Raw genomic sequence first — 25,741 nt, forward strand, 5'->3', positions numbered from 1 at the left:
TAACCAGTCTTCCCACTTTCAATCTCCATCCCTCTACCCTCAAGGTCTTGGTATCAGTTAGGTACTACATTGGATACAGTGATGGGCCTGGAGTCAGGAAAACCTGATTTCAAATCCAGCTTCAGGTACTTACTAGCTATGTGACCTTGGGCAAGTCACTTAACCTCTGTTTGCCTCAATTTCCTCAACTGTAAAATGGGGATAATAATAGCACTTACCTCCCAGGGTTATGATGAGGATCAAATGAGATAATATTTGTAAAGGGTAAAGCATAGTGCCTGACAAATAGTAGGCTTTATATAAATGCTTATTCCCTCCCTCCTTCTTCCAACCTAGCCTACCAATTACTGACAGATACAACACTTTGATGATATAACACCTTAATGACCCGATCTGATCCCAGTGTTCCATTGCTAAGAACCTTCAATGGCTTTCCTCATCCTATTTAATAAAGCCAAAGAACTCAGCCCAGTCCAATCTCTCCACAATTTGTCTCCTACTTACCTTTCCACCTTTATCTCTCACTATTCCCCTTCACATACTCTCATTCTCAGCCAAAGCTTGGGCTGCCAACAATCTGTTTTTAGATTGCAAAGTAAAACATTATTTATTACTGTTTATGCACAAAGAAGGTAAAAAAAAACAAGTTAATTTTCATCTTGATGTGTGTGTCTGTGTTTTAGTAGCAGTTTAGCATGCAGCAGTATATGTTCTCCCAAAAGTCTCTTAAGGCTTGGTGAGTTCCATGTAGTCATTCTCTAATGAGCTTCCCTTAAGTTTAATATAAGTAGTATTTAATTTCTGAATAAATTAAAGGAAATATGACCTAGCGAGCTGTGTAAATGACAGGACTACTGCTGAGAAAGGCTCGTGGTTTTGTGATTCAGGGTTCTGACTTAAAACAAAGTAAATAGCATATAATACAACAGTAGAGAAATGTCCAAGTAGAGTTATGAGATTGGGTGACAGTACAGAGAGCAACTCAATTGGACCAGCAATACATTTTCCACCAACCTTGAAGTAAAGGAAACATGCTTTTCTTAACTAACACAGGGACTCATCTGTGCCAGAAAATAATTCATAAAGAGCTCGAGCAAGAATATTCACAACAAATGCATGCTTGACCAATAGAATGAATTTTTGGCCTGGAGAACCAGTCTCTCATCATAAAGGCTGGGGATGCTCTTTAGCAGGCTCCAGCATATTTTTATGCATTGAAAACAACACCCATTTCCCAGCCAGTAAGAGGGTGCCAAATATTATAGGCATCTCAGAAAACAAGAAAGGCTCTTTGTTTACTGGTGAAGGAGGAAGGAAACTTTCGGGCATAGACCTCCAAGGATCATTCTGAACTTCCTGTAGGAATGGTTCTTTTATGTGATTGAGAAACTGTGGATTAATTTTCTCTACCATATAATCTCTTAAGGTTCTTGGCACTTCTCCATGAGTAGCAACAAGAACGTAACTTTCATTGGATAAAATCTGGTACATGAGAATTGGACTAGGATCTGTCAAAATGAGCTCAGCATGATTTGCTTTAAATTGTGGCACATCTTTCACAAGGAAGCCAACAAAATGGAATGTGACAGACCCTTTATTGGAAACCAGATTTTTCCTGAACTTGGAAAAAAGTCCATCTGCAACAACTATCAGTGGTGCACAGAGTTCCTTAATTTCTCCAGTTCATCTCTGTAGGAACTCCCATCACATCATCTTCCTCTAGTTATTTCAACACAATCCCTTCAATGTACTTTGTATTGGGTTTTGCCATAGCTGCCTTTCATAGACTCATGATGAAACTTCCCTGATGAAATGTTCTGCCACTCTGTTTGCTGAACCTGGATGCAGAACTCCAATTTCCACACAGCACCCTTGGTCATGAATTACATAGCCATTTACAATATGGTTATCAAGGCCTTCCACTGTACTTTCAAGACCCAGGTCTTTAAGAGCACAAACACCTCCTGTCTGTAGCAGTTCTACAAATATCCTGTCAACTCTTTTAAATCTCAATTACTGTTACCTTTTTTCCATGTCCGGCAGCCGAAGTAGACCCAAGTATACCTGATCCCCCAATAACAACTTCTGGGTCATACTCAGAAGTCACTGGTGTAGATGCAACTGTTCCCAGTAAGGTTGTCTCTGGAGCATCCATTTCCTATGAGCCCTTCCTGGACTTTAGTTGCTCCTTGGTGCTGAGTGGGAAGGTGATTTTGTCCAGAAAAAGCCAACAAATGGCAAAGATGAAAGAATGTCAGGAAAATCCCAAACTGAGACTTTTTTTTTTTTTTTTTTGCTGCTTGCTACGGAGTCCTCGGTTCCGATAATGGTATAGGTAAGACTACACCACACCCAAAGAAAAACACCAGCACACACGTACAGCTCCTAGTTGGCATAAGTTACAAATGTTGAGTCCCCATTTCTTATAAAAATAGGTGAAAGTAGCAATCTCCAGTTGTTTGGAGGTCATCCTGTTGAACTTCTTTCTCCCTACCAGCAGCGTTGTCTACCGGTTCAATTGCCAATGGGGGCTTCCAAAGGAGCCCCGGACGAGTGTCCTAATAATAGAGGTGCCCGAAACTCCCTCACACAACGTTACCTTTTAGAAAAAAAAAGATAAAGGCGTTAAAACATACGTAGCTAATGGAAGTTTCACCCGAGAAGCTGTGGGAAAGTTCCGCGGCTCTTCGCATCAGCAGCATCTCCTCCGGACCATGCCCCTGGGCTACAGGTGAGGAGTGTGTGTTGGGGGACGGCTTGGGGGAGGTGGCTCAGCCTGGGAACACAAGACTGGGCGCGCTCCTCGCCGGCCCGGAGAGAGATCAGACGGCCGCAGCAGCCTCAGCTCACCATTTCAGCCGCACACCTGGAGGGCGCTGGTGAGGGGTGCGGCGCCAAAGAATCCTGTCGGGCGGGGCTCGGGACCGCCCACGCTGGACCATTAGGCTCCCGGGCCAAGCTGAGCTGGTGCGATCGGGAGGGGAGGGGCCAGGAGCCACCTGCTTCTTCCCAAGGCCGGTGGACTCAGTGGGACTAGACGACGGCAGCATCGGGGTTGTGGCTTGTAGTCTTGTCCATCCGTGCGGGCTCTTTGGGCCGAGCCCCGGGGACTGTGCTCGTAATCTTTCAATGTCCTCCACAATCCCATCTTGGTAGCTTTACTCATGCTATTTTCTATGCCTGGAATGTTACTCCCCGTTCCACCTCACAGCCTCTTTGCCTATTAAGTCTATCCAGGTTTCAAGGTTTTCTTCAGATGCCATTTCTTTGGTGAAGGCTCTCACTTAATAAACTCTGGTGATTTCCGTAACACCTGCTCGATCAAATATAAAATTCGGCATTTAAGGCCCTGGCCTTTTCCTACCTTTCCAGTCTTCTTACTCATTTACTCTCCTCTGTGAACCAGCTATATAGGCCTCCTTGCTCTTCCTTACACATAACAGTCAACCTCCTGACTCTGCCTTTGTCCTGGCTGGCCCTCAAACCTGGAATCCTCTCTCCCATTTCACTTCTGCCTCAGTTTCTCTAGCTTCTTTCAAGACAGTTCAAATCCCACTTTCTTCAGGTCTTTCCCATTCCAGTCCCCTCTCTTAATTCTGTTGAGTTATGCTGTCCTTTAAAGCCTATAATAATAACGTAATAATTATAATGTAACCATATATACATATGTTCTACACAAGTCAATAATTAGTTCTAAATAAAAGTTTATTGTGTATAAAAAAGGGCAGGTTAAAGGGGCGGCAAAAAGACTGTAATGGAAAGAGAACCACACCAGGAGTCTGGTGACCTTGGCAATGAACTTAATCTCTCTGCCCCAGTTTTACAGTCTTTAAAATGGGGTGAAGTGAACTAGAATTAGTGGTTCTTTAAAAAAATATTTTTATAACTGTATTTCAATATATTTGGTTTCCTTTATAATCCTGTGTATTTCATTTTATGCATTTAAAAATGTTATTCAGAGAATGGGTCCACAGATTTTACCAGAATTTCAGAGAAGTCCATGACACAGAAAAGGTTAAGAACCCCTGGACTAGGTAATCTACCTGTACAGTCTCTTGTAATTCTAAAATTCTGTGATTCTAAGGAAAATTTAAATACAAATATGAGGTAAGTTGTTGAATTAAAAAAAAAGAAATTATTATCTGGAACTCCAACATTAGAGTGTACACACACACACACACACACACACACACACCCACCCACCCCCCCCCAGAAAACCTAGAACAAAGACTGAAATTCTGATCTGGTCTCAAAGGGGAGGGATGACTGAATCCAGACTGCCTCTGGATGTAGCACTGCTGCCCTCTAGCCTTGGCCAGGGCTCACGGTGCTGTTTTTGATGATTGCTAGAAACAACAATAAAGAAAATGGATTTTCCTTAACCCCTTTGCCAATCAGAAGTGGAATACACTGACTTTAGATATGCTGAATTTAGAGGGCAAAGACAGTGGTGATTTTAGAAAAAACCCTTAATTTTCTATGAAACATTTCTTAACATGCATGCTCAGGCTCCCAACACATATCAGTTGTGCATTTTTAGGGAAGCCATTGAAACATCAAAGTATTTTTCATAGCTACAATGTCCTGGTTACAGTGTGAAAGGCAATGAGACTATGCCAGTAATTTTGTTGTTTGGGGGTTTTTTTTGGTCTTTATATATAATTTGGTGCAGACTGGCAACTCTTTTGTAAGGCAAAATATATATCATAGGCCAAACTTGAATTGTCTTCCTGACTCCAATGTCAGCCCCTCTATCTGCTGTGCTTTGCTCCCACTCAGTGTATACTTAAGGAGACAGTTAATCCTTTCTAAGTGAATAGCCGGTCTTCATCCATACTGACTAACCCCTGCAGGGTTTTTATACCCTGTGATATAGGAGGAGCCAGACATCTGATTGAAATGAGATGTATCTATCAAAAAATTTTAAAAATTTAAAAATGTTTATTTTGGATGCTGGGAACGAAAAAAGAGACTGGCCTTAACTCTTTTTACTAAGCAAGAGTGAAGGGTAGTTGGAAACTCCCTCTAAATTGAGATTCCTATTAGTACCACTAATTACTTAGAAAGCCCAGGATACCACCACATTCTCAGGGATAAATAAACAGTTTTGTCTAGGCAGGAGAACCCTCCCAAGAAGATAAACTCTTTGCAGGCTATGTAATATGTATTGCATATGTTTTGTATGTACTTATACATGTTTGCCTCCTGATAGAATATAAATTCCATAAGGAAAGGGACTATTTTTGTGGTCCTCGTATCTCCCTTGCCAAGAACAGTTCCTGACACATTGTAGCTGCTTAATAAATGCTTACTGATTGATTGGTTTGGTTCATTAATAGACTAGTGAGCCCTTCATAGATTGAAGCTTTAGCTCCCCAGGATCAGATATAACAGATGGTACAAAATCCCAAAGATGAGCTCCAGCTCTAGTGGTTAAGCACCCTTTCCTTTCAGTCCTGGGTCCCAACATGAACACCCTAGTGATCTCTCAAACTTTTCTATTGAGCACAAAGTCAAAAAGAGTTGGAATATCCCCATACCCCCTTAAATCTCTCTTTTAAGCTCTATATCATAGAGTTTACTGGGTCTCTGATTTCCTGTGTCTGAGTGATTTTATGAAACTCACTTGAAAATTGGCCTTAAAATGCTGTAAAAGAGGAGAATTAGCAGCAGAATATTTGGAAACACAACAGTCTAAGGTCAGGTAAAGGTGCCCATATAATGGTTTTTATTAGTTACCGAAGTGAGCCTTTCCAATTTCCTAAGCAGTACTTGGCAGTGGGACTTGGTTCACGCCTGTTAGGTTTACAGGCAACAGATGGGAACAGCTTCTGCTGCTGAGGCTTATTGATGTCATAGTAAACCTGCTTGCTATAAATATACAAGGCTACATAAAATTAAAAGGTGCTAGGATAGCCTGAGTCTGCCCTCTGTCTGAGGGAATAGAGATGAAATCCAGTTCAATTCAACAAATATTTATCAGGAATGTGATCTGTCTGGCCCTATGTTAAGTGTTGGGGATTCAAAGACAAAAATTAAAGTCTCTATCCTCAAGGAACTTATATTCTCCTGGGAGTGGGGAAAAAAAACACACACAGATAAGTAGTTACGAAGTAATTTAAGGAGAGAGAGAGGACACTAAGAACTAGAGAGGATCAAGAAAGCATTCAGGTGGGAGGTGAATGACAGGCCTTCTGGAGACAGAGTTGGTTCATCATTTGATCAGAGTTCTTTCACAAGTTGGTTTTCTTTGCAGTGTCGCTCATTTCACCATGTATCAGTTGATTTTACCTGGTATTTTCTGGTATTTCTGATATTACCTGGTATAATTATCTCCTTTTGTCAATTCTCAATGTACAATAACATTGCATTCCATCCATATATCACAATTTGCTAAGCTATTACCCAAATGATTTGCATACCCCTGGGTTTAAATTCTTCTAATCTTCTTTTCAGGATCAGGAAGTTAATTTTTCTTAGGATTATTCCCTACATCCTGCTTATTTTCCTTCTGAATTTGATGTATTTTTTATCTCACTCTTTGTGTATGTGTGTGTATATGTGTTCAATTATCCTTTGTCCAGTTCAGAGAAGAGTTAGGTTCATTTGATACCTATTCATCTGACCCCTTTGCTTCTGTTTGTTACTTTTCTTCTCATCTGCTTCAGCTATGACAAATTGGAGGTTACACTGCATTCTTCCCCTTTTCTCTAAATGTATTCTCTTTTGTTGTTTTTTTTTTTTTTGGAGGGGGGAAGTCTGGGCAATTGGGGTTAAGTGACTTGCCCAGGGTCACACAGCTAGTGTGTCAAGTGTCTGAGGCCGCCTTCTGAACTCAGGTCCTCCTGACTCCAGGGCTGGTGCTCTACTCACTGCGCCACCTAGCTGCCTCTAAGTATATTTTTTACTTATCCTTATTTTTCTCTCTTGCTTCTTTTTATATCCCCAGCACTTAGCACAGTGCCTGACACATAGTAGATGCTTAATAAATATTGACTGATTGATTTTAAATCCCTTAAAACAGAACCAATCAGTTCCTAAGACATGTTTTTCTTATCTAACTCCCTCTGAAGGGAGAAATAGCAAGGTGGAACAGGGGATAGAGTATTGGGTCTGGAGTCAAGCAATTCTGAGTTCAAATTCATCCTCAGATACTAGCTGAGTGACCCTGGGCAAGTCACTTAACTCCTGTCTGCCTCAGTTTCCTCTATTATAATCTGGGGATAATAATAGAACCTATTTCAAAGGGTTGTTTTGAAGATCAAATGAGAAAATATTTATAAAAAGCATGGTACCTGGCATATAGTAGGTGCTATCTAAATTCTTATTCTCTTATTCAGGACACTTGCTCCTTTTCCCTCATTAGAATGCTAAGATTACATCATCATATAGCCCCTTTCAATTAATTAAAAAAAAACCTCTATAGGTTAATTTTCTTCTTGTGTTTACATTTCAAAGTTATAACTCAGCTCTGAGTTGTTTTTTTTTTAGTCTGAAATGCTTGAAAGTCCTCTATTCCATCAAATACCTACTTTTTCCTTGTAGAATTGTATTCAGTTTTGCAGGATAAATTATGCTTGGTTGTAAGCCTATCTTTTTTGTTTTGTGGAATATCGTATTCCAAAAACTCCTCTTATTTTAAGTAGGAAGCTGTCAGGTTTTGTGCGATCCTGATGACAATTCCTTGGTATTTAAACTGATTTTTTTGGTCAGTTGAAGTATTTTTTATTTGACATGAGAGCTCAAGATTTTGGCTATGACATTGCTGGGACTTTTCCTTTTGGAATTCCTTTCAGAGAGTGATCGGTGGATTCTTTTTTGTCTTTACTTTGCCCTCTGGTTGGTACTGTCTTTGATTTCCTCATCTCTCCAGCTTTATTTTCTAAATCGGGTCTTTGTTTCCAGGCTCAGTTTTGACCCGTTCTGTGCTTTTTGGATGGGCCAGTCTCAATCTGGATTGTCCATACCACTGCCCTGACCTCACTTCCTGAGATTAGGCCCCATTGGATCTTTGAGGTTTAGAACACTTAGTCTTTAGGATCCTCTAGGGTACTCAGAACAAAGTGCAAGGGACCTCAGAACCCCTGGGCACCTGGATGGTCCTGGTTTGAGCGCTTGCTGTGCCATACTGGTCACTGTCATTCCCTGGAGCACATGACTTACATTATATAATGTGTTAAGTTTTACTAATTGAGAAAAACTCCAAACTCTTGTAATAAATATGCACAGTGAGAAAAATAAATCTTCATGTCTGTGGTATCCAAAAATATACATCTCATTCTGTTGAGTAGGTAGATAGCATGCTCCATCCATTATCGGGGCCTCTGAATTGTGGTTGGTCATTGCATTCGTTGATCCAAGATCTTAAGTCTTTCAAAGGTGTTTGTCTCTGTAGTGTTGTTATTCTATAAAATTTTCAGTTTCTGTTTATTATGCATCACTTTGTACAAGTTTCTCCAGGTTTCTCAATAAAACTCTTGTTATTTCTTATGAGGAAATAAACCATAGTTTGTTTAGCCATTCCCTAATTTATGGATGCCCTTTCCAGAGTTATTTGATTAATTCACATCTTTACTAATATTGCATTAGTGTGCCTGTTTTCCCATGGCCCCATCTAACAATTGTAAGTATCCCTTTTGTGAGATAGAATCTCAAAGTTGTTTTAACTTGCATTTTTCTATTAGTGATTTGGAGAATTTCTTCACATGGCTGTTGATAGCTTTGACAATGCTGTTTCTTTTCCTTTGATCTTTAATCTATTGGGGAAGGCCTCTTGTTATTACATATTTAAATCCATTCCTTAGATATGTTGGATATCAGACCTTTATCAGAGATATTAGTTTAGTTTTGAAGAGGATGCATAGAATATGAAGAAGCAGAGAGAAGTGGCATGGCTATTGTTGGATAAATGATATTAAAAATAGTATATGTCTTATTCTGTACCTTGAATCTATGACCTCTCTGACAGAAAGAATATTTCATCATTGATGATGAAACATGCTTCGTCATTGGTTCTCTTCGTCATTCGTCGAATAACTCCGGAAAGGGTGTCTATAAATTAGGGAATGGCTAAACAAACTATTTCCTCATAAGAAATAACAAGAGTTTTATTGAGAAACCTGGAGAGACTTGTATCATGGTTAGTCATTACGTTGATCAGTGTCCTTAAATCTTTCAAAGTTGTTTGTCTTTACGATGTTGTTATAGTATAAATTATTCTCCTACTTCTGCTTACTTCATTCTGCATCAGTTTATACCAGTCTTCCCATTTTTCTCTCTTAGAAGACATATTTAGGGAGAGGCACTGAATGAACTAGCTTGGCTAGAGCAGAGTTTTTTTACTAGAGCAATGGGAAATAAGAGTGGAAAGGGATGCTGGGCTCAAATTGTGCGGGGTCTTCAATGGCAAGCTTCCTTTTGTAGGTGACAATAGAAAACAATTTAATTATTTTTTCCAAGTAAAATGACATACCAAATCTACCTATCAATTGTTGCCAAATTAATCTCCTTAAATATAGTTTTTATTTTTCTTTTTTGCTCAAAATACTCTAATGCCCTCCTATTATGTACTGAACAAAATTTTAACTTTTTAGCTTTGTATTTAAAACCTTCCACATCTGGTGCTCTCTTGCCTTTTTGCCCTTAACTCACTCTAAGCTTTATCATATTTTCCCAGCACCAGCCAAATTGAATTATTCATCATCTCCTATACACTCCTCATTTCTGCTTCAGTGCTTTAGGTTATACCATTCCCCATGCCTGAAATATCTTCTTAGGGAGGCAGCATGGTACAAACAGTGGAATTTGGAATTAGAGGACCTGTGTTCAAAACCTGGTTTTGCTACTTCCTACCTGTGTGACCTCAGGCATGTCATTTGATTTTTCTGGGTCTTGGTACCCTCAACTATAAATTGAAGAGATTGAACTAGATGGCTTCTGAGGTCCCTTTCATCTCCAAACCTCTCATCCTCTGGTCCTTCATCTTTGTTTGTTAAAACCCTATCTATCCTTGACTACCTAGATCATCCATATCACTTTCAACTCCTGACTCTGAGTCCCTAATGATCTTTGGCTCCTGACCCAGCTCTGGTTCTGGTTTCTTTCTGACTTGGATTGTGATTTGGGCCAAGTCCTCACTTTCTCCCTATCCCCCCACCCATATTTTCTCAGGAGGGATCTTACCTCAGGCTAAGTGACTGGCATAATTTCATCACCAGCAGAATGAAGCCTGGCACCAAATTACAAGATTTTGAAGAGTGATTACTGAAGAAATGGAAGTAGCAGAGTTTCCCTGTATGAATCCATTATGATATGGCAACCAGAAAAACTAATGCTGTCTTAATCTATATTAATGGAAGTATATTGTCCGGGAAAAGGCATGTGGTTGTTTCATTGTTTTCTACTGTTATCAGACAACATTTAGAATACCTTGTTCGGTTTTCTGCAACTTGGTTTAAGAAAGTAGATATTTTATACTCTACTTTCCCCTCAACTTCTTACACCCTATCTCTTCTTCGTAGGTTGCATATTCCCAGTTCCTTCTACTAATTCTTATATGCTAAGATCTCTAATATTCTCATTAGCCTGGTTTCAATCCTTGACAAGCACACCATCTTGTCAATGTTCTTAAACTAATTGGGCAAATCCATACTAACTAGAGTCTTTAGATTAACAACCACATAGAGATATGTGGAACTAAGTGATAGAAGGTTGCAAACTATCTGAGAATAGTAAAGATTTTTGCATGTCCATAGCACTCTTCACTCCCTCCAATGGGGTAGAATGTATAACTGGGAAGGAAAGTGTGAGACTAACTTAGACTAGTCTTTCCTATTGAACAGGATCAGTTTAGTGGATAGCAGTGCCACATGGTGGTTAAATATATACAAAGTAATTTGGAGAAGGGAGAGCTTTAACAGCTGGGAGGATTTGGAAAAGCCTCCTATAAAAAATGAGGAGCTATGCCTTGGAAAGAGACAAAGATTACAAGAGGTAGAGGTGAGATCATTCCAGGCATGAGGTACAATATTGCCAAAATTCAGAGTTGGAAGATGGAATATTGTACATGGAGAATGTAAGGCTGGCAATAATGCACACCTTGTTGGCACAACTTTTGGGGGCCTTGTGCCTACACTTCATGAAATCTACCAGTCATTTCTGGCTTTCCTGTCCGTATGTCTCTGTTCCCTCTTTCTGACTGGGGAGTAAAATTTGAGTAGCCTATCAACCTCTTCACTCTAGGAAATTGAGATTTCTCTGGATATGATTGTTATTTTATCTATCCAGTATTGTGAAACTGTTTTTTAGCGAGGCACGTCTGTTATTACTATTATAACCATAAAATTAACAAAGAAGTTTCTCCTCTGTTTTAGGCTGCTCTACTTTCCATGAAAAGAAGTGATAATAAAAGCAAATGAGTTTACCATGAACAGTATACTGTGTATATTTGGTGGATATATAGACAACTGTCCTACATTGTAGAATAATACACAGATATCAAAGCATTAATTCAATTGGCCCTAGAAAAAGGAGGTTAACGGACAGCTAGGTGGTGCAGTAGATAGAGCACTGGCTCTAGAGTCAGGAGGACCTAAGTTAAAATCTGGCCTCAGACACTTACTAGCTGTGTGCCCTTGGGGAAGTCATTTAACTCTAATTGCCTCCAAAAAAAGAAAAGAAATAGGTTGGTACAGATAACAAAAGTTAAGTATTGCTGAGGAAGGTTGAGCGGGTTTAAAGTATATATACAAGTTTTAGGGAAGCACTTCTATCAGCTCTGTCTCTGTGTGGGTCTATGGCTGGGGGTTCATTCATTATTCATTCACTAGGGGTTTATGGGAAGGGTGACATTATGACTTCTCACTGTTCTCTATGTACAAAAATGTTAACACCCGAAGGAATGTGAAAACCTAGTGGCTGTTACTGGAGGATAAACCTAGAAGGAGCATACTTTGAGAGGGAGGGCTTATTCAAGAAGGGCTCTGTGTTAGAGCAAAAAGAGCACTGACTTGAGAGACAGGCAATTTGGCTTTTACTCCCAGTTCCGCCACTATTGAGTTGTATGGACTCAGACAAGTCATCCAGACTCTTTGGGCCTTCCTTCCTTCCTTCTATCTGCCTTCCTGCCATTCCTTTCCCTTTCTTCCCTTGCCCCCTTGGTGGGACTGGAATGGGTGAATCAGAATGATTATTCCTTTTTATGCTTTTATTCTCCCCCATCTCCCAATTTATGTCCTACTCGGGGGGGGGGGTGGCATAAAGTGGACAGTTATAGCCTAGAATTTGATATATTGCTGAATCACTACCAGACAATAAAAAACTGATAGAGATCAACATGCGGTAAATTTAATGTCTACTTATGATATTGCCTCCAGAAATAGTATTAAATTGTCTCTTAGTTCACTTAAGACCAAACAGCACCCTGTTTAATTGCATAGAAAGCAAATACAATGTAGGACATGATGATGAGCAGGTATTAGCTATCCAAAGCAATGGTTGTTAGGGTAAAAATATTAGATGCTTAATTTTCCAAGAGACTGAAGAGGAATGGGATGTATTAAGATTATTAAGTCTTTAGTCACTCATAAAGGAGGAGAACAGAGAGAGGGAATGACACAGTTGCTATGAGCTAACACACTTTGCTTTGCTTTGTGTAACAGAGACTAAAAGTCTCTCTAGAGCTAGTGGCATCCCCTATTTCTTCCAGATGTTCTGGGAAGCAGCTCTTCCCTGTGGGAAGATGGGTGATGGAGGAACAATTAGGAAGGGAGTGGGGATGTTCCCCCACACTCCAAGACTCAGTGGAAGGTATAGATGTGAGCAGGAGACCGTATGCTGGGGGAGGAAGGGGGCAGGTAGCAGATTTATCACAAGCCTATATGTGATTGAAGACAGAGGCTTCTTTGGTTGGTGTAAGTTGGGGTTGCTATATACTTTTTCCCTCTCCTGCCAAGATGTGGGGTTATGGTCAATAGTACAAATGAAGGCTTAAAGATAATAGAAATGTTGTGGAGTTTTTCTTTTTGTTTTAGGCTGATAAAATACTGTGGAAGACTTGTCCCCACATGGGCCAACTTAGAAAATTCATCTCCTGGGAAAAGGGATGGTTATTATCTGCTGGACAAGTGATTTCCAAAGGGGGAGCTATTGATTGACCCCAAAGGAGTGAGTGATTAACCAGTCAGAGTGTAGGAAGATGGGTTGCGTCTCATCTTCCCCATAGCCAACTATGAGCTTATCTCCCAAACGACTATACCATCCCACTCTCTCCCTCCTTTTTGCCCCTCCCTTCCCTACAGCTGGCCCTCACTAGCTAGCCCTGGGTAGTGGCCCCTTAGGGAGGGAACAAAATAGCCTAATCTGATACCCTCTCCCAGCCTCTTGCTTTCCCAAACCTCATCCTCCATAACCACAGTGGCAAGCTCTATGCTCTGGAGTTGGAGTTGGTGAGTAAGCCCCACCCCTTTTTAATTTTTTCATGAGAGGGAGGAGTCCAGGATGAGCAGGCATAATAGGGTACAATTATATTATTCCCCACACCCCCAGCAAACCTACTCTTCTTTTGAATATCCCTATTTCTTTGGAGGGGTCCTTCTTCATCCTTGATTCCTCACTCAGTTGAAACTTTCTTCAAAGGAATCATTGATTTCTTAATTACAATTTTTATGGTCTTAAAAATTTTTTTACTCTTAACAAACATAGAATAAAACGAACATTTCCATTTATAATGTAGAACAGATAATGAGGAGTGCACATGAATCTGTGACTTTTGTGTATAGCTTGATTTTGCTTTTAAGTATTTAACAAATTCAGTGTTACTTTCAAAGCTGGCCTGCTCATTTGCGTTTCTTTCTGCTTGTTTTTGTGCATCTAAAAATACTTAAATGACTTTTTTCTATTTTTCTTTATCTTTTTTTGCAATAATATTGCTAGCCCCCTTGCTGCTAATTCCTTCACCAATGAAAAATAAAAGATAAAACATTTGTAAAAGATATGTATAAGCTAAGCTAATCTACACATTAGTTGTATCTGATAATGTATGTTCCATTCTGTACCTTAAGATAATCACTTATCTTAACTGTGTAGAATGCTTCATTATTAGTCCTTAGGAGTTTTTGGTGGTTATGTCATTGATCAAATTTTAAAGTTTTTCAAGGTTCTTTTATTGTTATTATATAAATAATTCTTCTGATTCTACTGACTTCATTCTGAATCAGTTCATATAAGTTTTCCCATGTTTCTGGAAAAGCTGTCCCTTTTGTAATTTCTTACAGTGTAATAATAGTATATTATCTTTATATACCTGAATTTGTTTACCCATTCCCCAGGTGCTGGATATGTTCTCTTAGTTTTCAGTTCTTGCTACAAGTGTTGCTATGAATATTTTTGCATATGTGAGTCTTTTCCTCTTTTTTATTATATTCCTGGACAAAAAGACAGCTTAGTGACTTTTGGGGCATAGTTCCAAATTATTTTCTAGAAAGGCTGGGCCAATTCATACCTCCACCAAGAGTACATTAGTGTTCCTATCTTCCCAAAGGCTTTTCCACAACTGTCATTTTCCTTCTTTGCCATCTTTGCCAATTTGATGGGTATGAGGTGGGTCCTTAAAGTTTTATATATATATATATATATATATATATATATATATATATATATATATATATGTATATATACATTTCAAACTTTATTTCTCGTGGTTACCTCAACACACCCACACTCAAAATCAACATGCCCAAAGTAGAGCTCATTACCTTTCTCCCAAATGCATCCCTCTTTAAAATTTCCCTATTTCTGGGGAGCAACCAACATTCTTCTAGTTACCCATATTCTACATTTTAATTTGACTCTTTTTAAAAAATTCAATTTTATTTTCAGGTCCACATTCTCGTACTTCTATCACTCTCCCTTTTCCTTCATTGAGAAATCAAGAAAATTAAAACTCATTACAAATATGCAAAGCAGAGCAAAACAAATTCACACATGGCCATGTAAAAAAAAATGTCTCATTATGTACTCAGAATCCATCACTTTTCTATCTGAAAGTGGATACTATGTTTCATCTTGGGTCCTCTGGAATTTTGGTTGGTCATTGGTCATGATCAGAGTTTCTCAGTCTTTCAAAATTGTTTGTCTTTACAATATTGTTGTTATTGTATAAGTATTTCTGCTCACTCCATTTTCCATCAGACACAGCCACTACCCCAGTTCAGAGCCTCATCACCTCTTGTTTGGACTATTGCTATAGCTTGTACTTTGGTTTCCCTACTTCTAGCCTCTCTCCAGGAAAATTCATCCTCTACACAGTTCCCAATTTTTTAAATTTTTTTTCTTTATTTTTAGTTTTCAACATTCACTTCCATAAGATTTTGAGTTCCAAATTTTCTCCCCATCTATCCCCACCTTGTACCCCAAGACAGCATGTAATTTGATATAGGCTCTACATACACATTCATATTGAACCTATTTTCACATTAGTCATGTTATAAAGAAGAATTGGAACCAATGGGAGAAACCACAAGAAAAAAGAAACAAACAAAAAAAGAAAAAAGAGAGAGAGCAAATAATATGCTTCAATCTTCATTCAGACTCCATAATTCTTTTTCTGGATATGGACAGAATTTTCTATCATGAGTCCTTTGGAGTTGTCTTGGACCATTGCATTGCTAAGAAGAGATAAATCTATCAAAGTTAGTCCTATTGTGGCTGTTACTGTCAACAATGTTCTCTTGGTTCTGCTCACTTCACTCAGCATCAGTTCATTCAAGTCTTTCCAGGTTTTTCTGAAGTCTGCATGCTCATCATTTCTTATAGACAATAGTATTCCATTACATTCATACATCACAACTTGTTCAGCCATTCTCCAACTGATAGGCATCCCCTCAATTTCCAATTCTCGGCCATCACAAAAAGAGCTGCTATAAATATTTTTGTATATGTGGATCCTTTTCCCATAAAATTTATTTTTTTAAAGCACAAATCATACCATGTTACTTTCCTTCTTATTAGACTCTTGTGACTCTCTGACTCTAGGTTCAAATATTTCATCTTTATCTTACCTTTTAAAATATATTTTTAGTATCATTAGTAGTAAATGAATATATCTATGAATAAGTAATTACACATATATTGGGGATGAGTATGCAAAATTATTTTACCAGCAGTGGTGCCTGATACAAAAATTTGGAGACCACTGTGTTGGAGAACAATTGAATTGTTGACTAAGTAGTTCAGCAGAGAGAAAGCAGAGGGTGACAATCACCATCTACAGGAGTAGAGCTAAACTGCAGAGAGCCTTTAGCACAGAGTTAAGCAATAGAAAGCAAAGGGTGGTGAAAGCAGAACCCCCAAACCATGCAAGGCAGTCTTTAGTAGAATGATTATCTCTAGACTTTTTTGATCTTGTATGCTTTTCCTTTTTTTTATAATTAATTTATTTTTAGTTTTTTACATTCACTTCCACAAGATTTTGATTTCCAAATTTTCTCCCTTCCCCCTACCCTAAGACAGTGTGCATTCTGATTACCCCTTCCCCCAATCTACCTTCCATTCTATCACCCCTCCCCCCACCCTCACCTCTTCTCTTATCCCCTTCCCTTCTATTTTCCTGTAGGGCAAGATAGATTTCTATACCTCATTACCTGTATATCTTATTTCCCATTTGCATGTAAAAACAATTGTTAACATTCATTTTAAAAACTTTTGAATTCCATATTCTTTCCCTTCCTCCCTCCCCACCCATCCCCATTGAGAAAGCAAGCAATTTGATATAGGTTATACTGACGTAGTCATGAAAAACACTTCCATGATAGTCATGTTGTGAAAGGCTAACTGGATTTCCCTCCATGCTATCCTGCTGTCTCATTTATTCTATTCTCTCCTTTGGCCCTGTCCCACCTCAAAAGCGTTTGCTTCTGATTACTCCTTCCCTCATTTGCCCTCTTTTCTATCACCCCCCCCCCATCCCCTTCGCCCATACTTTCCTGTAGGGTAAGATAGATTTCCATACCCAACTGAGTGTTTATGTTATTCCCTCCTTTAACCAAATCTGATGGGAGTAAAGTTCACTCATTCCCTTTCACTGATCCCCTCTTCCCCTCACTGTAAAAGCTTTTTCTTGCCTCTTTTATGTGAGATAATTTACTCCATTCTACCTCTCCCTGTCTCATTCTCCCAGAACATTTCTTTCTCACCTCTTAATGTTTTTTAGGTATCATTCCTTCATATTCACATATTCAACTCACTCTGTGCCCTCTGTCTATACACACACACAGATATATAAATGTATATATATATATATATATATATATATATATATATTTATATGTATTTCCTCCAACTACCCTAATACTGAGAAAGGTTTCATGAGTTACAAATATCATCTTTCCATTTAGGAATGTAAACAGTTCAACTTTAATAAGTCTCTTATGATTTCTCTTTCCTGTTTACCTTTTCATGCTTCTCTCGAATCTTGTATTTGAAAGTCTAATTTTCTATTCAGCTCTGGTCTTTTCATCAAGAATACTTTAAAGTCCTCTATTTCATTAATGTCCAGTTTTTCCCTTGAAGTATTATACTCAGTTTTGCTGGGTCATGTACCCTTTTCAATAAATGATTTTTTTCTCCTTGGTGGGTATGCTGGCAAGGGAGTGGGGAATTTCCTTATGACCCCTATGCAACTGTTCACATATGGAGACTATGTGTGGAATGTTAGGCTGTAAAAGGTGAAGGTAGATATAGTTGTGTTGGATCCAAACCTCATGATTGGCTGTCCTGGTGAAAAGTGGGAATGTGCATCTCCTCACTTTCTGATTGGTTGATCACCTACCCCTGGGGTCATGCTCCACTTCCCATTTTAGAATTTTGTTGGAATGTGCCTTAAAATCCCCAGCTTCTAGCCTCAGCTGCAGTTTGCTTCCTGTCCTTCCAGGCTTTGGGTTAGGAAGGCCACAATGGCAGCTCTATTATCTTCTTCTGATGACAACTGATTGTATATAGATGGTAAGGGAGAGTAAAAAATTGAGATTATGAATCTGGGTGATTGGAACAATGGCAGTACCTTCCAAAGAAATAGGAAAATTAAGAAGAGGAGTGGGTTTAGAAGAGAAAATGAGGTTTGTTTCAGGCATCTTAAATTTGAGATACCAGCATTCAGAATTGTGGAACTAGATAGAGTTCAGGAATGAGATGAAGTCCTAATATATATATTTGAGAGGCATCTGCATAGAAATGATAGTTGAATGGGATGATCCATTCACCAAGAGAGAAACTAGGTAAAAAGAAATAGAGGAGAGTGCTCAGGGCCAAGCCCCAGGTCACACCCATGAATAAGGGACGAGACATGAATAATGATCTGTCAAGGAGACTAAGAAGAATTGGTCATACAGGATATACAGGTCATACAGGTAGTGGAGAACCATGAATGAGCAATGTCTTGAAACTCAGGGAGGAGACAATATCAAGAAGGACAGGGTTGTCAAATGCTAAATGCTGCAGAAAAGGCGTGAAGAATGAGTACTGAGAAAAGGCCACTGGATTTAGCAATAGAGATTATTGGTGATCACAGAGACAGCAGTTTCATTTCAGTGTTCAGGACTGAAGTAGGAGGTGAGAAAGTGGAGGCAACAAGCTATATAGCCTTTTCAATTACATTATTGTAGCCAATGTTCATGTTCTTCATTTACATCATTGTAGTCATTGTGCATTCTCCTAATTCTGCTTTTTACTTGGCATCCATTCATACAAATCATCCCATGTTTTTCTGAATTTTTCATTCATTTCTTACTGCACAAAAATATTCCAATGCATCCACATTTCAGTTTGTTGATTCATTCACCAGCTTTATTTCTAGTTCTCTGTTACCATATAAAATGGGGCTATGACTATTTTGGTATATGCAAAGCATAATTTTGCAGAAGCAAGAAAGAGGGGGCAGTGCACGGTTTGGAATGCTGCAGAGATGGGGAAGAGAATGACAGCTGAGACAGGGCCATTAGATTTATTGAAGGGAGGGCATAGGTGACCTTGGAGAAAATGGTTACAGTAGAGTACTGGCTTCTGTGTTTTTCTTCCCGTCTAACCCGTCCCATCTCCCTGCTGTAAGAAAATTATTTAATTTTGGACATATCTGGTTAAAATTCTCACATCTCCAGGTTCCTTAGAACACATCGGTTACAAATGACAAAACAGCGCTTAGAAGATAAGTAACCTCTTGACTGCTGGTGAGGTCACCCGGTGACTCTAGGGATGGCATATACATGGTTATCTTTGTTTAAAACATGAGGAGACTGATGACCTCTCTGGAGTCCCTTTATCAGCTCCAGAGAAGCCCAAGTTTCCTGATTCATAGATTAAAGCTTCTGGATGTAGTTCTTGACCTCTCACCTACTTTATCCCAAGGACCCACCCACTAGGCCTCACTGCCAAAAACAAAAAAAAATCCCCAACGGGTCTGCAGAGGACGTGGAAACAAAGGCGTAGCTCGGGATGATGAGCCAGCAAAGCGGGGTGCTGGAAGTGGACAAGTCACCGGACACAAAAGCTCTGGCCATTTAAACAGAATCAACACTACCGACATCCCCTCTCTTTTCCAGGAAATGGGAGGGGGTCCAACCTACTGCACTCAATTCCTTTAGCCTTTCTTGAGCCAACCCTGGGGCGCAAACGCAGGAGGGAAAGACTCCCCTCTCCATAACCCTCCACGCGCCGCTCCCAAAGGCCACCCCGCCCCGCAGCGAGGTTTCACCCCGCCCCAATCAGACCCCGCCCCTCGTTGGGGGCGTCTCCCAGGCCACCCCCCCCCCCCGACCCGCCCATCTTTTCATCTTCTCCTCCTCCTTCTCCCTGGACTCCACCCCCCGCCTCTTTCATCTAGTCGTAGGTTCTCCTCTGTCCCCGGCGGGAGGCGGCGCATTTCTGTGACGCGCACGCGCGCGCCGGGGCGCGCTTCCCCTCCGACGTTTCCCCCTCCCCGAAGGGGAGGAGCCAAACAGTCTCCTCCCCCCCCCCCCCCCCCGCTCCGTTCCCCCCATCTCCCTCCTCCCCGCCCCCTCCGTCCTCCTCGCGCTCCGTCCTCCCCCGAGCGCGAGCGGCTTCCGCGGCAGCGACGGCGGCGTTTGTTGTTGTGGTCGTGCCCGCGCCCGCGCCCGCTCCCGCTCCGACCGCAGCACTCGCTCCTCAGCCCCCAGCCTCCGGCCCCCCGGGCGGGCGATGGTGCCGCGGTGCCGGCGGATCTGGGCGGTGGAGCGGAGGGCATGAAGGAGGATGGAAGCGGAGGACGAGGTGTCCCTCCGGGAGCAGCATTTCCACAGCCAAGTGCGGGAGTCCACGGTGAGTGAGGGAGGAGGGAGCGGGGAGCAGGGAGGGGGGCGCAGGCAGCGGGAGGGGGCGCTCCCCAGCTTCGCCGCCGCCGCCTCCTACACCTGCTCGGTTCGGCCTTCCCCTGCCAAGCGAGGGGAGCTGAGCGCCAGACCCCGCGGCGGCCCCTCCTCTGCTTCTCCTCCCTCGCCCCACCCCCGCCTCCTGACGCGCTCCGCGCCGGGCCCCACCTTCATCCTCGTCTTCGCGGTGGCCAGCACCGCGGCCAGGGCTCGGGCGCCGGCGTGCTCGCCTGTGAGCTGACCAGCCCGCCTCGGCCGTGCTCGAGCGCCGGGAGACCCCCGAGCCGCTGCCTCGTGACGCCCACCGCCCGTGCTCCGCTCCGCCGCGTCCAGGGGGCTTGTCACTGCCCCTTGCCCCGAGCCAGAGTCAGCACTTCCATTCTGGCTCCATTGCTTCCCTCTCTGCCCCCAGCCAAGGTGGGGCTTCCCTAAGAGCCGGGGCTGGAAGGAGGGTCCGGGGGTCGTAGGTACAGACTTCCACGGAGGGAAGCGTCTGCAGCAGACGCCAGAAACTACCCGTAGAATCCCAAGTTTGATGTTTCCACCTGTGCCTCTTTTTTTTCTCCTCTCCAGCTTTTGAGAAAGAGGAAGAGAGAGAGAGAGAGGTGATGGCAACATAGCATCCATGCATTTTTCTTGAGTCCTGTTAGTAGAAAGAGGTGGAGAGTCAGGTTGGAGAGAGTGTTTTATTTCTATCCACAGGCAAGTGTTCAGTAACCTGCTAATAATTTTTCTTTGGAACTGAAGCTTCTCTTTCTTTTTTCCTTTCTCTTGTCTTCCTTCCTTCCTTCTTTCTCCCTCTCTTCTTCTGCCGCCGACGCCGCTGGTGCCTCCTCCTTCCTTTCTCTCTCTCTCTCTCTCTCTCTCTCTCTCTCTCTCTCTCTCCCTCTCTCCCTCCCCCCATCCCCTTTACTCTCTCTGTTCCCCTCCCCACCTCCCCCTCTTTCTGTCCTCTTAAGTTATATTTTACTTTTCTGTTATTTGGCCTTCCCCACCATAAACGTTCGTTCTGCCTCAGATATATGCTGTCAGTGTGACCCTGGGCAAATTACTTAGCCCTTCAGGGCTTTGGGCAACTCTAAGATTACAAAATTTTAACAGTTTTCAGGCTCCCATAACAGTCTGGTGAAGCCTCTGGGTCTCTTCTGGGAATGATGCTTTTTTAAAGGCACAAAATAAAGAACACACGATTGTGAAAGGAATCAATTGTATTGAAATACAGTTATCAAAATATTTTTTAAAAAAAGGTTACAGACGTTAGGTTAAGAACCCTTGCACAGAACCTTTGAGAAGAGGCACACCTTCATTGGTAGAGGGAGTTCTGTGAATTAACAGATCTAGTTCTTGTCTCTAACCAAATAAGCAAAGTATTCTAAAGATCCAGTTACATTCTGTAAATTGTAGAGTGTAACATCTGCTTTGGCCTTACTTCGTTACACAAAGCTTCAAATAATTTGCATAAATTTTCTGTAGTTCTTTGGTAAACATGGATTTTTATGTTTTTGAATATTAGATTTGAAAATAATATGCCAGATTTCTGTTAGTTACAATTCTCTACATTTTTAAAAAGGTCATTATGTTTTCTGATTTTCTTAGTAGCAATTTTTATAACCCTTTACAATTTTTGTTTGGCTTTCACACTCTTTAAGTTTGTTTGAGTCTCTCAAGTCTGTGAAATAGGAATTTTATAGCTAATAAAGCTGAGACCTGGAGAAGTTAATAATTCCCACAGAGAGTCTTGCACAAGTTGAATGGGCTGCTGTAGGGAACAGTTCAAAGAAAGATTGGATGACCATTTGTTTGGATATCATAGAGGGGATTACTGTTTAGTTGTACTTGAGCCTGAAAACCCCTTGAACTCTGGGATTTCTGTGGTCCTCTGACCTGCCCCAGGTCACAAAGCTACTAAGTGATTGCTCTGGGTCTAGACAGATTATGAGTCTAGTGTTCTTTCCACCATGGTACAAGGCCCTTCCTGATAAATGGTATCTGATTTGTTCATCAGATTTTTCAAGTTTTTTTAAAAAAATTTATATCCCCTATTTAGTACAGTGTCTCTTGGTTTGGAGGTGACCCTGGGTGGGTTATGCCAGGGGGTCAGCAACTTGGGCAGATTCTTCTTAGCTGGAAAGGTTTGGAAATCATAGGATTTGAACTGAAAGAGACCTCAGAGATCATGTAGTACAAACCTTTGATTTTGTTAATGAGATTTTGTTAATGAGTCACTCAGCTTGGTAAGTGGTAGAGCTGAGACTTGATCTTGGCCACTGTGACTCCAAATCTGGGACTCTTCACACTGTACCATCATGCCTCTATATCAGGCTGTGAAGTTTGTTTTTTTTTTTCAATGAACAATGGGAGTCTTTTTGTGGTATAGCAACAACTTCTTTCTTCTCCTTCTCCTCCTTCTCCTCTTTCTCCTCCTTCTCGTCCTTGTCTTTTTTCCTTGCCCAGGGCCACATAGCTAGTGTCAGAGTCCAGATTACAAGTTCTCCTGACTTTGGGGCCAGTGCTCTATCCACTGCATCACCTAGCTGCGCCTACTTCTTATATAATTTCTGTTCCTCTGAAATCTACCGTCTTTTTTTTTTCAGCCTAGGGAAAAGACAAAGTTTATTAGGGATTTACAATCATAATGGGTTGTCTTAAGAAATCCCACCCTTTGTGACGCCTGTTTTCACAAGCGGGCTAGGTTCAATCTACTGAGGTAGATTGAATCTGAGTGCCTTCATGGAGCCAAGATGGAAATTATATGCACAAAGATTGTGGGAGGGATTGAGGGGTGGTCTGGGGTGACTAGAGGAGGAGTTTAGAGAGGGTCTTGAGGAGGAGTCTAAGGAGGAGCTTGATGGGACCTGGATGAGGTCAGACTCCAGGAACCAAGAGAATGGGATTAAGGGTGGGAAGTAGCTGAAGGCATGGATATTGATAGTATCAAGTGTGGGAAGTAGCTGGACAACAAAGGGCAAGGCTAGGTAGAGATTTGGGCCTAATGATAATGTAAGGTTGTAGCCTCAGGCCAAAACCAGATCAAGTGGGAAGATTCAAGGAGAGTTCAAGGGGGTTCCCAGAGACTGTGCCCTCATCATTCACCTCTCAGACAAATAGGACCCAAATTCTTTAGCAGTTCAAGGGGATTCTCACAGTCTAAACCCCATCATTCCCCCCTCGAACAAATGGGACCCAAATTCTTTTGGGGTCAGGGACGAAGGCCTCAGCTTCTGAAATTGCTTCCTGCTGGCAAGGGGCATAGAACTGTCCCTGCCTCGATGGGTCCAGTTCAAGGGGTACATAGTCTGGGCAGTCATCTGGAAGTTGATGGCTTGGAGTTTGGAGGAGACAAACCTGGCAAGGAGGTTAAGCAAACAACCAGACAGTATAGGAGTATAGAGAAAGGACAGTTTCCCTGGAGGTTAGCTCCCCTAATCACTTGTTCTGTGTACCACACTGCTTTGGGGTTCAGGAGTGTGTAGCACATCTAAATTAGGTCGGGGGTATCTAAGAACAAGGCTTGATTGAAATCTACTGTCTATGAAGACTGTAAAGGTGTTTTTAGTTTTTTTTTTTTTCGTGGAAGGAGGGAGAGAAAAATAGTTAAAAGAATGGAAGTATGGAGGTAAAAAATGAGAAGTGTGGCTGGTGAGAACTAGTATATATTGTGCCTAGAGAGATTAAGTTTCTTAGGGAAAAGCTCTAGTTCAGTAGGGAGGCTAATTGGTCTTGGGGGAGTGTACTTTGGTTGATGCAATTTATGGTTCCTTCCTGGCAAGGAGCATGTAAATAATATACCCCTACTTTTAAATAAATACTGCAGAGAGGGTATCTGGGGGCATTATCTTATAGTTTATACCTAGTAGTCACTGAAAATAATCTTGGATCCTGCACACTGGTGCTGTGTTATTCATCTTTTTCTTCTCCTCCTTAGGCCTGTTGTTACTTACAGGATCAAGTCCAAACTCTTTAGTTTGGTATTGATAGTCCTTCACAGTTTGGCTTCTGCCTTCTTTTCCAGCCGTAGATCACTCTTCTTCCTTACTCATCTTCTAAGATTTAGGTTAAATAAAATCTCTGAAGTGTTCTGTATCTAGCTCAAAGTGATCTATCCTTTCATTTCCTTTAGTATTTATTGATTATACTAGTCATAATGCATTTCATTATACTTCCTTGTCATAGCACTTGTATTTTTTTTGTTTGGCCTGACCCATGGTTTCATTGGAATAAAGAACTCCCCATTCTCTTGTGGAAACTCTCTTCACTGATGTAGGCCTGCAACTATAACTTAGTCTCAGAGAATTGCTTCAGGCACTGAGAGGTTTAAATGATTAGTTTCACAGCTTGTAGTCATCTGGAGCAGAGATGTCAGATTCTTGGCTTACTAGCTGCAAGTAGATTCCCTCAGAACACCCAACTGCAGAGGAACCAGATTAAAATGTAACTGAGAAATGTTTAACAAAATAAAATTACAGTACAACATAGATTATGTTAATTTGTGGTTTTCTGCATCATTGTGCTCCTTCCGGGATTAATTTATTTTTGATGCTATTGGTTTATCTACCTGCTATAGCACACACATCAAATATTACACAACTCAGAATAGAAAGTAAAATAATTGCACATTGCTTTATGAATATGGCAATCTCACATCAATCCTAGACTTTACACATAATTTTAACGTATTTGTTTTCTGTGGACATGACTATCGCTTAAGTTCTTCCTTTTATCCCCTATTATGTAGGCATCATAAGTATGTGTGCCAACACTTGGATATACTTGTTCCTTCTGTATGTGTACTTTGTATTTTAAATGTTTATTTTTTTCCAATTATATGTAAAAACAATTTTTAACATTCATATTTTGAAATTCTCAGTTCCAAATTTTCTTCCTCCTTCCCTCTACTCCTCCAATATTGAGAAGGCAAGCAATTTGATATAGGTTATACATGTACAGTTGTGTAAAACATTTCCATATTAGTAATATTGTGAAAGAAAACACAGACCAAAAATAAAAACCCCAAGAAAAATAAAGTTAAAAAGTATACTTTGATTTGCATTTAGACTTTCTCTGGAGAAGGACAGCATTTTTTATCATAAGCCCTTTGGAATTGTCTTGGATCATTGTATTGCTGAGAATAGCTAAGTCATTCACAGTTGATCATCAGGCAGTATTGCTGTCACTGTGTACAATGTTCTTGGTTCTGCTCATTTCACTTTGTATCAGTTTATGTAAATCTAGGTTTTTCAGAAAGCATCCTGATCGTCATTTCCTATAACACAGTAGTATTCCATCACAATCATATACCACAACCTGTTCAGCTATTCCCCACTGGATGGGGGTCCCCTCAATTTCCACTTCTTTACCACTAC

The 25,741-nt window shown here is 40.9% G+C and overlaps 1 protein-coding gene and 1 pseudogene across 1 annotated transcript in view; one reads left to right on the plus strand and one right to left on the minus strand.

Moving 5' to 3' along the window:
- Nucleotides 1-778: 778 nt before the first annotated feature.
- Nucleotides 779-20,254, minus strand: LOC118850916 (annotated as a pseudogene).
- Nucleotides 20,255-20,262: 8 nt separating this feature from the next.
- The window catches only part of LMBR1 (limb development membrane protein 1), a 198,603-nt gene continuing 193,124 nt past the window's right edge, over nt 20,263-25,741 (plus strand). The window contains exon 1 of the mRNA XM_036761244.1: nt 20,263-20,328. Within this exon, the coding sequence (XP_036617139.1) occupies nt 20,263-20,328 (66 nt within the window). The remainder of the gene's footprint in view (nt 20,329-25,741) is intronic.

This window comes from Trichosurus vulpecula, chromosome 5, assembly GCF_011100635.1.
Source record: "Trichosurus vulpecula isolate mTriVul1 chromosome 5, mTriVul1.pri, whole genome shotgun sequence".
Lineage (NCBI taxonomy): Eukaryota > Metazoa > Chordata > Mammalia > Diprotodontia > Phalangeridae > Trichosurus > Trichosurus vulpecula.